Here is a 13911-nt window from a genome sequence, read left to right as displayed (position 1 = left end):
CAAACAGTAGATTGGGATAGAGCCCTGGGAAATACCAATATAAAGAACTGAGGGAGACAAAAGAAATTATTGGACAATAGGAGAAACAAAAGCCAGGTTGGGGTGAGTTAGGAAATAAATTAGAAATAAGGATCTGCAGAGAGCAAGATCACCAGAGGGAGAGCTTTGTAGAACATGTTAGAGAACAGGAAAGCCTAAGATAACCAGTAAATGAAGCAAAGAAGCAGCATTCAGAGAGCAAGGAGCAAGTCATGAAAGCCAAGGGAGGGACATTTCAGAGAGGGTTGTCATGAGTGTTGAGTGCTGCAGAGAGGTAACTGCAGACAAGGACTAGCAAAGGTGGTAAGGACTGAAGCCCCATTGCAAAGGGGCTAAGGCAGGAGCGGATAGTAAAGAAATGGCACTCATCTTTTAAGAAGACCACACCTACGGTGCATCTTACAAGGGTACATGTGAAACTTACTAAATGCACAATATAAATGTCTTAACACAACATCTAAGAAAATGCCATGAAGGCTATGTTAACCAGTGTGATGAAAATATGTCAAATTGTATATAAAACCAGCACATTGTACCCCATGATTGCATTAATGTACACAGCTATGATTTAATAAAAAAAAAAAAAAAGAAGAAGTTTGGTAGGAAAGGGATAAAAATGGATGGGGGAAGAAAAGGAGTCCAGAAGAGCATAGCAAAGAGAAAGAGATGGAGAGTGGAGAAGGAAGCAAGAGGAGCTAGTAGGTGAGAGACCTGCGGTCTTCTGAAACGCCTGTCAAGATAAAAGGATACAATGAAGGGGGGAGCGTGAAGATTATCAAGCAAGAGGGATGAGTGTGCAAAGAAAAACACTTGGAGATTTTAACTAATAAAACGAATTATCCTAAATACAACATATACCTGTTGATCTTGCCGCATAGGCCAAATGTGGAAGCCTTGGCTCTAACCAGAATGGTAGACTGAAAGGGTTTAAAGCCTACAACAAGAGCTGCTGCCCACTGTGGTAGCAGGGGCTGGGAAGAGAGTAAACTTGGGTAGGCATAAAGCAATCGGGCAGTCTCGGACACCTGGATAATCAGCTGCCAGGAATCAGGGGCCAGTGACCTTTTCTTCCTTCCTTTTCTAGTCTTCTTGAGGCTCATGAGAATGTTTTCTCTTGCTTTAACTTGTTGTTACCTGAGTGCAGGCCAATTCGAATTCGGACTGGCACCTCTGGCATGTGCCGCATCTTGAAGGTGCCCACGGAGCTCAGGATGTCCAGGGACATGTTTGCAATCTCAGCTGCATGCCTACTGCCGTTCCTCTTTGGGAGGCCTGAGGCTACCATGTAGGCATCTCCAATGGTCTCTACCTGGGAATCAGGGGAAACAGAAGTAGCAGGTAACTTCTTTGTGTTTCTTTTTTATTTATTTATTTTTTTTTTTTTTGAGACAGAGCCTTAAGCTGTCACCCTCGGTAGAGTGCTGTGGTGTCACAGCTCACAGCAACCTCCAACTCCTGGGCTCAAGCGATTCTACTGGGCTCAGCCTCCCAAGTAGCTGGGACTACAGGTACCTGCCACAACCCCTGGCTATCTTTTTTTTTTTTGGTTGTAGTCATTGTTGTTTGGCGGGCCCGGGCTGGATTCGAACCTACCAGCTCAGGTGTATGTGGCTGGTGCTTTAGCTGCTTGAGCTACAGGCCCCAAGCCCTTTGTGTTTCTTTTTCTCTTTGTCCACAGAGCTTTAAGGGAGTGAGGGAGGCCAGATTGTCTTCTTGTGAAGTGAGGAAAGAGAGAGGGCTATCAGCAGTTCACAGGCCAGGCTGCACTTTACAATCACTTACGGAGCTTAATTAAAAATACCACTGTCTCAGCCCCACACCTAGAGATTCTGAAATAAGTGCAGCTACTTCACAGGTTCCTGACTGGCCTTAGAAAACTACCAGGCTCTGAGAAGTTCTTGGGGGAAATGAATGGGGAAATTTCTTGGACTATCCCTATAATGTCCCTAGGGGACCACCCTAGGAGACAGTGCCTGCAGTGCTCCCTAGCCAGCATTGCTCTAGAGCAGTGATTTTCAACCTTCCTAATGCTGCGACCCTTTAATACAGCTCCTCATGTTGTGGTGACCCCAACCATAAAATTCAACAAAAATAATATTATGGTTGGGGGTCACCACAACATGAGGAACTGTTAAAGGGTCGCAGCATTAGGAAGGTTGAGAATCACTGCTCTAGAGGCTCTTGGGTAAATAAGTAAGGGCAGCCTTAAGGTGAGTATATATAGGTAAAGGGAAAAGAAAAACCAGGGAGAGTCTGTTCCCTTAGCTGCTTTGCCTTGCTAATGTGATGAAATTATTTTTGAAGGCCGATTAAGTACAAGAACTGGGTCTTTTCCCACCAGTTATCACTCCTCTCTCACCGCTAACTTCCTGAGAAGCAGCAATACTGGCCCACATCTGCTTGGTAGGGGCAGTTAGACACCTGGAAATAAAGGCAAATCTGTATTCCTCATCTTCCCCTCAGAAATTGTGGTCACTTTTGTGAAATCTACCAATCACACTGTGCTACTCCAAGTTTGGATCCAGTTAAATTTCATGTTTTCCTAGAGACCTGCACTCATGGAATGGAATAGTTAAAAGCATGAAACTCTGAAGTCATACTGCCTTAGTTAGAATATCAGATTCAGGGCGGCGCCTGTGGCTCAGTGAGTAGGGTATCAGCCCCATATACCGAGGGTGGCAGGTTCAAACCCAGCCCCGGCCAAACTGCAACAACAAAAAAAGTAGCCAGGCGTTGTGGCGGGCTCCTGTAGTCCCAGCTACTCAGGAGGCTGAGGCAAGAGAATTGTCTAAGCCCAAGAGCTGGAGGTTGCTGTGAGCTGTGACACCACAGCACTCTACCAAGAGAGACAAAGTGAGACTCTGTCTCTAAAAAAAAAAAAAAAAAAAAAAAAGAACATCAGATCCAACACTTAACAAGCTGTGTGGCAATGGGTGAGTTACCTAATATCTCTGTGCTTCAGGGATAATGACAATAACTACCTTGAAGGGTTTTCTAAGAACCAAATAATTTAATATACTCATATGTCAAAGCACTTAAAAGCTGTTAAGTGGATGATAACATATATTAAGTACAAGTTATCACCATCATCATTACCAACAACTGAGTAAAAAACTGGCCTTATCTTGAAACTGGCCTTAGGGGCTAGGTGCAGCGGCTCACACCTGTAATCTTAGCATTCTGGGAGGCCAAGGTGGGTGGATTGCATGAGCTTAGGTGTTCGAGACCAGCCCAAGCAAGAGCAAGACCCCCATCTTTAAAAACAGCTGAGTGTTGTGGCGTAAACCTGTAGTCCCAGCTACTCGGGATGCTGAGGCAAGAGAATTGCTCAAGCCCAAGAGCTTAAGGTTGCTGTGAGCTATGATGCCACAGCATTCTGCCCAACACAGTGAGAATCCATTTCAAGAAAAGAAAGAAAAGAAACTGGCCACCCAACTGTGGGTATGATTCAGTCCCAAGAAAGAAGTTTAACAACCAGCAATAGGCTTTTCATCATGGCTTTCTGCATAGCCAATAACAATGACCCCTCACACCTATGGGACCTTGTCTGTCAATGTGCTTCCATCCAGGGCCTCCTTTACCTGGTACAATTTAAGGAAAGGATTCCTGCCCTCAAATAAGCATGCCAGCCTGCACGAGGAAGGAAGGCTTCCCATGCAAATGCTATATAGAAGGAGAAACTGAACGGCTGGCCATGATCAGAGACTGGTGGTTGACCCTTCAGCTTTGATGAGTCAGTCACTCAGGAAACCTCAAGGATATGGATAAGGAGATTAGAAGAACAGGGGACATGGGCATACGTGACCTTGGTGTGTAGGCTGCTGTGGGGAATTGTGGATTGCATCAGCCAACATTAGGACAACGAAAGGAAAGAGGAGATTTAGAAAGGGGTCTGGTTGAGATGCGGGTGGTGGAAGGGAACTGAAACTAAAAACAAATCGCAAACTTCATAATTCTGCAGCGGCCTTCTTACTTCCATTTCAGATTATCAAGTGCCGGGGGAGCGGATTCCAATTTTACAGGTAAAGAAAATGAAAATACAAATGGGTTTGGTCATTCACCACTGGTTCAATTTTTATTTCCTTTGCTCTGTGTTGTTTTTAATCAACAAAACTGAAAAATTAGATTCCAAATTTGGATTTCTATATGCCTAATCTGTCTTGGGAATAGCCCACTAATTCTGTACTGCAACCAAGAAGTACCAAAATATCCAATGGCCTCATTCCTAAAATCTGCAGCAATTATCTGAACAAAATCAGCTGTATTGATTAAACCAGTAGCTGTGTTACTGCCCATGCTGAATCATCTTTGATTTTAGTTTCAACTGAATTAGCTTTCAGTGATTTGTTTTTCTCTTCAGGCTGCTCGCATTCAACAAGTTAAGACAGGTGGTCTAATTTCATGGATTTTTTTTTTCCTTCACCGTGGTTTCCATGTATGCTTCTTGATCAGCTTGCAGCTCTTGCTTATTGACAGGTATATTGTCTATTTCTGAGCCCTATGTTGGTGGCTTGGCCTAGCCAGGAGGCTCTCTACCTGACCTACAAGGGCCTTATCTAATTTGAGATAAACGCATTTCCCTGTGTATGATTTGAGAGCTGGAACATTTCAGGCTACTATAAAAGATCCATGAATGGAGCTACTCATTCTCCAGCTCTACTTTTGAGTCCTGGGACAGAGGAGCTGTCTAATGTTTGGGATTCCTGGGGCATCTTTCTCCATCCATATGACAAGTATCCATGATGCAGACGGCATTGAAATGCTGCTGCACATCTATGAGATTTTTAGTCATTTTTGCCTAGAGACAAGACACATAAAATTAAGAAGAAGGAAGCATGATACCAAAAGGAGAGAATATAGTGATCTAGTTTTTACTCATCTTCTGCAGCCTTTGATAAAGTCGAAATTCACAGGCTGGAGGAGTGGAGGAAGGTGGGACAGGGGCTCGCTAATAATTAATCACTTCCCTACACTGTCCAGGGGTCCTAAAACTGCGGTCCGTGGGCCACATGAGGCAGTGTGATTGTATTTGTTCCCGTTTTGTTTTTTTACTTCAAAATAAGATATGTGCAGTGTGCATAGGAATTTGTTCATAGTTTTTTTTTTTAAACTATAGTCTGGCCCTCTAATGGTCTGAGGAACAGTGAACTGGCCCCCTGTTTAAAAAGTTTGAGGACCCCTGCCTTAGACCAATAGGGGGGCCTTTGGTCATGCTGTTACAATCCCAAAGAGCCTCAGGTTTAATAGATCCATGGTGTAATATCAAGGTCCTTCCTGTATCTAAGGGAGGAGAACAAATTTTAATAGTATATATTATCTCCACACAATCTTTACCAAGATGAACTCTGTTGCAGCCGCCAATTATGGGAAAAAGACCAATACTTCTCCTTTATCCCCTTCAGTGCCTAGCATGATACTACCTACACTATGGGTACTCAGCCTCTGATGTGCAATAACTCTCCTGACCTCAACCTCTTCTTGATCCCAATTCTAGAAAAAAATCTCAAAAGAAATCTGGTAATCTTTTGCTGGGTTCAGAGTTGCTATTTTGTCAAGTAGGAAATTCCATGCATTCTGTCTGGCCTTCATTTCCAATGGGATACCAATGAAAGTGATATACCATTTAAAATTTATTCCTAAAGAACAACATCTATAAAATCATATCCTTCAATTTGGAACACATAGAGATGAGCCTCATGGAAAAATTTCACTCTGTTATATATCTGGCTGCTAATGAACCTACCTTGTAGACATCATGACTGCCAATGATGGCATCAAAGAGAGTGTACAGGTCATTCAGAAGATCCACCACCTCAATGGGCTCACTCATGGCGGAGATAGTAGTAAAGCCCACAATGTCGCTGAAGTACAAGGTGACCAGGTCAAAGTCCTCAGGTTCAACGGTGCAGCCCTTTTTGAGAGATTCAGCAACTGATCTGAAAAGCAGACAAAGCTATTCCAAAGAGGAAACGGGCCTCCCTTCATGCCACATACACCTCATACACCTGCTAGAACGCAATTATTCCCAAATTCACTGACAAGTAAATGATGAGGAAGAAAATGTCACCTGGATGAAAACCTTAATTTGTTCATTTATTCTGCAAACATGTTTTGAGTGCTTAAATTGTGCTAGGCACGGTGCCAGGTGCTAGAATACAGCACTGAACAGACAGACCGGGTTTCTGCCTTCGTGGAGTTTTTTTTTTTTCAGCTCTCCACACTTCTGCCTCAAAGGTGGCCTTTTCATGAGACTAGTTTGTTCAATTACCTCCAAGACCATCGTGTTACAACATGATAAGGTGCCCTGGAAAATGTGGAAATTGTAGCAATAGATAAATTTTTCAAGTAAGGGAGGAGAAGACAACCTTGCTACTTTCCACGAGATATTCAAAGAAATGCCTTCTTTCAATGGGTCAACCTCCTGACAAAGTCACAAAGTGACACACAGGAAAACCAAGGCACCAAAAACTTAAATGACCAGCATGATCCACAGGTAGTGGAAGATTAGGATGTGTGTTCTGCTCCCTTGGTTTTCAATTCCACTTTGATTTGTAGGTGTGACTCAAATCCACTAGGAGAAGAGGGTGCAGGATGGGGGGAAGGGCAGTTAGTTGATGGGTAATTTCTTCTTCTTTTTTTTTTTTTAATAGAACACACTGTTATAAGGATTCACACTCCTCAGGTGTTCACACATACGGTGGTAGCATCTGTGTTAGAAGCTTTTCCGTTTTCTGTTTTTCAATTTCCAGCTCTTCCGTCCGCTCCCGGATCAAATCTTCTAAGTTGCTAGAATATTGCTCCAACATCCGAAGCATAGAATCAATGATATTGGTCTTCTTCCCTTTGTTGAAAGTTTTAAACTAGAAGTAAGACAGAAAAAGGAGCCACAGGGAACGCTTACTCCCCAAACTCAGAAATGATGGACCAAGCCCCCTTACCACAAATCCTTTTCTCTAAAATTCTGGCACAGCTATGTCTGCTTTTTCCATATACAAGTAGGAAAAATCACTACCCACCCTCATGGTTACCCTGGATCATTCACAGGGATTTTCCCTACCCTAGGCCCAGTAGATCTTCCCCTGCTCTTCTGGAGATTTCAAGTCAGCAAAGGGGCTCTGGGCAGGCTCGTTCAGTTCTAAGATGCTACTATGTGAATAGTAGCCACTTCAAAGGCAACAGAATTCTGTCTTGAGCCCAGGTGGGTTGTGGGTGGAGTAAGGGAGAAGAGGGAAAGATGTGCCATTGAACTCTTCTAGATTATCATCGTACTGAGTCATCCTTATCCTCCAATGCTACTGTGTTGTCAGTTCTTGGACAATGAGAGGTTCCTTGACCTCTTAAAGAAGGCTCAAGATCCACATGATAAAATCTACCTCTATCCTTACTATGGGGTCCAAGAATGTGTCCCCTAGTACCTGCCCTTCAGGTTAGTCAGGGTCATGTGGAAATATTCAACTGGTTTTAACCTATTCTGTGCCCTAATCTATCAGAGGTGGCTGCATGCCACAAATTTTCAACACACCTTCTTGAGACCTTGCCCATCTATAGAAACAATGAGCTTGGCATAGCATTAGAATCACGAGTGGCAACCCCTTGGTGCCGCTGCATTGAGCATGCACATGGCTTTGTTCACAACAATAAAAGACTGGTGGTGATTTTGGTAAGCAGACACCTAGGACTGTCTCCCAAGGAACTCTCTTACACAGCAGGGCCTCACCTGCTCCACTCAGCACCCAGTGCCCCAAGACCAACACTAGGAGTTTCTTTCTGAGCTTGTTTCACGTCTCCATGTCAACCAAAGTCCTGGGGATAAACTCAATAGCCAGTTCAGACCTTTTAGACTCCTCCAGCAAACCTCCCACTCCTCCTCTCACTTAAGCTTTTTTAATTGTAGGAAGGTAGGAGGACAGCCTTGTAATCAGACAGTCTAAATGTCCACTGAAGCATTTGAGTGAGGGCAGCCCCAGCCATGTCTTGTTTGAAAGTCGCATGATGCATACGCCTCCTATCTATCACCGGCTTCTCTGCTGCCTTCTGAAATAACATCTCCAGCATCAACACAAGGGCAAGTGCTTTTTCTCCTGCCTCGTGGTAAGTTTTTCGAAATCTGACCTTCATGGTTCTTTGCCTTTTCTATACTATTGAACACCTGTTCAAGTGTCCTCAAGAAACTCAGCCGGGCTGGCTAATGGAGTCATTGTTAGCTGGGGACACGGATGACTTCAGAAGCAGGGCCCCTCAGGCTTTCAATCCAGCTTTTTCTCTTTTCCGCCTCAGATACCTGCCACTCATAAAGCATCTCAGTGCTGTACTCCAGCTAGGTTCAAAAGCCTCTCTGCCAGAGCTGACACGGCACTCAAGGAGAGCACCCTTAGTTTCAATATCCTGTCATTTCAACAAAGCTCTAAATGTATGCTCCAACATTGGAACTGCACCCTAGCTTCCTAAGCATGGTGCATTCTATCCATTCTCCATCCCCATTTCCAATCTCCACCTCGAGGGAAAAAAAATCAACCTCTTTAGAAATTCATATCTTAAGGAGGGAGGTATCACTTCTCATGTACCTCATTGCCTCAAGTTGTTCCCTGGGAACCTAAGGAATCTCCTGATTATGCATTCCATATTTGAATTTTCTTTCATAATGAACATTCTTTCAAATACCCCCAATTTTTCCTGACCCTCCAAAAACAACTTAGTGTCACCTAAATGGTGCACTCATGAGAATTCCCTGGGATCTCAGCAAACACTGCTCTGAGTGGAGCTACATCTATTCCATGACACCCATCTCCTAACCGTCTCAAAGCCATTGCCTTGATAATGACAGGTGGTTCAATTCCATCTCTGAAAGATTGTTTAGGCTAGATTGCAGATGGTCTGGAACAGAGATCCAGACACGGGAGACCACCAGAACCAACAACTGGACTCATGGATGATGTGCTGGTGATGCTCTAGCACCAAGGGCTCCCAAGTAGCCACCCCCAAGCTGCTTCTGTAAGAGGCAGGCCCTTACCCCTTGCAAGAGTTTCCTTTCACAGTATGGCAAGGGCCCTAGGAGTTAGCGTTAGGTAGGCTTGTTTTAGCATGGCTTCCAAACAGCAAGATTCAGAGTCCTTACCTGGTTAAATATTTCATCAAAAGTCGGTCGTTGTTCTGCAGCCTCAGCCCAGCACTGCTTCATCAGCTGGAGACATTCTGGAGGAGCGTGCTCAGGAGGGACCACTGGTCTATACACAGGAGGAGGCTTCTTAAGTCTGTGTATGATTTCTGTCCAGATGCAGTAAGAGAAAAGTTTGCAAATCACAGAAAAAGCACCAAGATTCAGCAGAGATAACTGGGTTTTAGCTAAGAAAGGGGTAGGGCAGGAGAAAACACAGAAGGGCCATCTCCTTTGCTTTCTCCTTATGTGGCCTGAATAATTGTATCTGGGCAAAGTCTCCATCAGGCTATTGGCAAGGGCTGAGAAATTCATCAATTGAACTATTGATATCATTTAGTCATAGCTTTATCCGGCTTCTGCTATTTTTTTTTTTTTTTCAGTTTTTGGCTGGGGCTGGGCTTGAACCCGCCACCTCCAGCATATGGGGCCGGCACCCTACTCCTTTGAGCCACAGGCACAGCCCATCTGCTATGTTTTAGATGCATCCTATCTGATGTCAATTTTAATGCTATAAATTCACTGACCTGGCTCCCCTCACCTACCCTCAAATCATCGAAGTCTTCTAGTCCCCACAATAGATCCATTTAGCTCTCCCTGCAGGCCTAGGCCCAGCCCAGGTCCAAGCTGTGAGCTCTGCCTGGTCTCTAGACAAAGAGAATTAAGAATTGCAGTATACAGTCCAAGGCTGCATCATGATCTTCCTGGTTGCAGGTCTATGGACTCAATTTTTAGTGGAACATTTACTATAGACCAAACTATGGGCTGAACACTTTGCATCCATTATTTCCTTGGATTCTCACTACAGATAGAGGGGGTAGGCACCCTCATTTTCATTTTACACCTGGAAAAATTGAGGTGCAGAGAAAGTAACTTTCCTGAAGTCACAGGTATGTGACAGAATTCAAATGCGAACCCACGCAGTCTCAATGTACTGTATCGTCCTGCTTCTAAATGCCTCAGACCTCAACCTGGGAGTTCCCAAACTCCTTATTCAGACCCAACAACCATTAATGACCAAAGGTCTAGATTAGCCAGATTGACCTTTAGACAAAGGGAGAAAACTCCCTGGGAGCAGGAGAAAATTGTTAGTCTGTAATACCTCCAGCAACCCACACTGAGCCTCCAACTGGTCTCTCTGCTTCCAGCCTAGCTGTCTCGAAACCATTCTGAAAACACAAAACTGGCCACATCACTTTCTTGCTCCAAAGGCTTTTATGACTCCTCACTACCCACAGAATAAAATCCAAGCTCCTTAACATGGCCTCTGACTATCTGTTCAGGCTCATTTCTCATCCTCATTCCCCTCCCCTGCCACCCCAATCCTAACCTCCACATCTTCACCCGCCATTTTCCCTTCCCACCCCTGTGTTGGCCATAACACTACAACAGTGCTGCTTCGGACTTTAGTAAGTACACAGTTGCCTCTGTGAAAAAATTTCAGCTGTTGCCTCTGACTTTTCAGCTTCTTGTGACATCCCACCTTCGGCTCCTTTGACCTGTACCAGTAATGGTGTCTCCATTGCAGCATCCTGTTCTCAGTGCAATAGATTCCATAGGAGCAAATCCCTTGGAATATGACTGACATCCATTCCTTGGCATAGAGAGTCCTTGTCCCACTTTCAGAACACCATCAAATTCATGGCTCACCTCTCTGCTAAGGCATAGCATGATTCATGCATTTGAGGCTCTCACAGCCCAATTGAGATAAACAATAGCAAACAACGTAAGTGCTCTTATAGGCACAGGTGAGCACAGAGAGGGGCTCCTGACCCACCCTGAAGACATCGGGGAAGGCTTCCCAGAGGCAAGTGACATGAGTTAGATGAGGCAAGGTGGAGAGAAGGTGAGGGAATTCTGGTTATTGTGAACAGCACGTGTGAAGGACAGAGGTAGAAGAGACGGTGGCACTTGCAGGACACTGCCAGTCACATGGTTTAGCTGAAGCGTGGGATATGACAGATAAGCCTAGAGAGGTGCCTCAGGGCCAGCTTGTAAAGGGCCTTGCGTGTCATGTGAGGAGCTTCAGCTTCACTGAACAAGTGATGGGGAACAGTTGGAGGGCTTAAGTAGAAGAGTGATGAGGGACCCTCAGTGGGACAAAGGATAGCAAAGTGGTTTTGCTTCATCTTTCTTTTTCATTTTTAAAAGCTTATATTTAAAAATAAATTTAGACATCCATAACCATTATAAAAACAGCACAATTGCTTATATACCCTTCACTCAGCTTTCCCTAGTGTTAGTAACTGACAGAACCATAGAAAAAAGGAAATTAGCATGGGCGGTGCCTGTGGCTCAGTGAGTTGGGTACCAGCCACATATACTGAGGGTGGCAGGTTTGAACCTGGCCCCGGCCAAACTGCAAACAAAAAATAGCCAGGCATTGTGGCAGGTGCCTGTGATCCCTGCTACCTGGGAGGCTGAGGCAAGAGAATCGCCTAAGCCCAAGAGCTGGAGGTTGCTGTGAGCTGTGATGCCACAGCACTCTACCAAGGGCAACAAAGTGAAACTCTGTATCTCAAAAAAAAAAAAAAGGAAATTGGCATTTGTATAACACTATTACTAGAGTTCTTTTCATCAGTTTTCCCCTAATGTCTTTTTTCTGTTCCACGATCCAGTCAAGCCCCCATGCTGCATGTAATCGTTGCCTCTTGTTCTCTTCCAATCTATTAAACATTGTAGTCCCTCATTCTTTTCCTATCTTTCATGACTTAGATACTTAAGATGAGTACTGGCCAGTTATTCTGTAGAATGTCTCTCAGTTGGGATTAATGCGAAGTTTTCTCATGATTAGATTGAGGTTATGCTTCTGTTAGGGGGTATGTGACATTGCTATGCATGATTTATTACTGGTAGTATCTTATTACTGGTAACCTTGATCATTTGGTTAAGGTGGTGTCTGTAGACTCCCTCCACTTGTAAACTTACTGTTTTCCATTTGTAATTAGTAACTATCTTGTGGATTCACACTTTGAGAACATGCAGATACCCTGTTTTCAAACATTTGCCCCCACAGATGTTATCATCCATTGGTGGTTCTTTCCTGATAGCCAAGATGAGGATGGAAGTCTGTGGCATGTCACAGGGACCTAGTGGGAAGACTTTAGCATCCATGACAATCAGGAGGGGTGTCAAAATACATGGCAAGGAGTGTCTTGAAAGCATAAAGGAGATTGCAGAAAAGAAAAAAAAAAAGACAGAGGAATTGATATAAGTCCTACAGGCCATTGACTTATGTCATAGTTTGAAAAAGGACCAGCTTCTTGGGTGGAGGGAATTTCTTCCAGATGCCTAATGCTGTCTGCCTCCAAATCCCACCTGCACACAGCATGGACTGCTTACAGACTAGCAGAATGTTAGCACAAACACTCTTCTGGCAAATCACTGCAGCATGAGTTGGCCTGATGATCAGGGTCATGGTGGGCCCCTGGGGCCCTTTTCTCACCTCCCACTTACCTTCAGCAGGCAGATCCATCATGCAGAATGGGGTGCCTCGGACCATCACTTCTTGCATGATGATAGCGAAGCTATAGACATCTCCTGCAAAAGAACGTAACCTGCCGCCCCTCGGGGCTCTCAACAGTTCGGGGGCTGTCCACAGCAACTCTGAAAAGAAAGCATTGTGTATGAATGCGGGGGGGTGGGATTAACCAGCAACATCTGCAGTGCCCATAAGGGCTCTAAGGGTACTGTTTTATTGACTGCTTTATATTTTTATTAGACAGACTGGCATGCTAGTGCTCCCCAGGGTGTGAATCTATTCATCTAAGGAATTACATACAGAGAAAACATACTATTCTCTCCACCCCAAGACCACGCAGGCAGACACAGCAGAGGTGTGGGGAAGGGCAGAGAAGCTTGAAGTGGAGAAACTGGTGCTTGCTTTCTTGCTCCCTCGAGACTGCAAGGAGCAGCTGGCAGGTTTCCAGAGAAAGGCGAGTGCACTGCCAGACTGGTTGCCATGGATTTGTTGTTTACTGAGATCTATATGTGCCTGGTAATTTGATTTTGCTGGGGCTCAGGGATTCACAACTTGCTTTCTCCAGGTCTTTTCTAAAAGGATCAGAGGATCCCCAGGCCTCCTCTGTTCCTTGCAGTGCCCAAAGGTGCAGCAATTCCTTCGACGCAGTTCTGCAAGTATTAATTGAGGGTCTACTATGCACCAGGCACTGTGCTGAGTGCAGGTGGGTGCCAGAGGTGAATCAGACCTCACCTTTGCACTTGAGTTCACAGACCAGTGGGCAAAAATGACATGTGCTCCCCTAATTGCCATACAAGAGAGAGCCTGATGGGGGCCGCTATGAAGTACAGGGGAATGAATCTGTTAAAAGCCAGAATTAAGCACCCATTGTGTGCTCTGCTGCATTTCAAGTTCCTCAGGGAATAAAAGATTACCTCGGTTTTCAGAGTTTATGGCAGTCAGAATGTCAGAAAATTTTGGAGGGAGGTACCTTAAGCAATATAGAGAGAAATATACTTTAACAATGTAGAGCCGTCAAAAGTCAGAAGGAGGTGTTTTAGGTTGAATCATATGAAATGACCATTTCTGTGGGCCAAACATGGCTGGATATTGGCAATTTCAAACAGGTTGAAACTAATAACAAACCGAGCCGATCACATTAATCCAGGAAGGCTTCCTGGAAAAGTTAAACCTTAAATGTACTTGTTAAGAATGTCAAGGATGCCGCTTTCGGCAGCTGAAAGGGTAAGGGCTTTGC

The 13911-nt window shown here is 44.5% G+C and overlaps 1 protein-coding gene across 2 annotated transcripts in view; it reads right to left on the bottom strand.

Annotated features, from left to right (window-relative positions):
• GUCY2F (guanylate cyclase 2F, retinal) overlaps positions 1-13911 on the bottom strand; it is a 125524-nt gene that overhangs the window by 15270 nt on the left and 96343 nt on the right. For both annotated transcript variants that reach the window (XM_053579845.1, XM_053579844.1), the window contains 5 exons: positions 12650-12799; positions 9155-9303; positions 6736-6899; positions 5783-5975; positions 1174-1348 (listed from right to left, as the gene is read on the bottom strand). In XM_053579845.1, coding sequence (XP_053435820.1) covers positions 1174-1348; positions 5783-5975; positions 6736-6899; positions 9155-9303; positions 12650-12799 — 831 coding nt within the window. The remainder of the gene's footprint in view (positions 1-1173; positions 1349-5782; positions 5976-6735; positions 6900-9154; positions 9304-12649; positions 12800-13911) is intronic.

Source organism: Nycticebus coucang, chromosome X (assembly GCF_027406575.1).
Source record: "Nycticebus coucang isolate mNycCou1 chromosome X, mNycCou1.pri, whole genome shotgun sequence".
NCBI classification, from domain to species: domain Eukaryota; kingdom Metazoa; phylum Chordata; class Mammalia; order Primates; family Lorisidae; genus Nycticebus; species Nycticebus coucang.
This window is presented reverse-complemented; position numbering and strand designations above follow the sequence as displayed.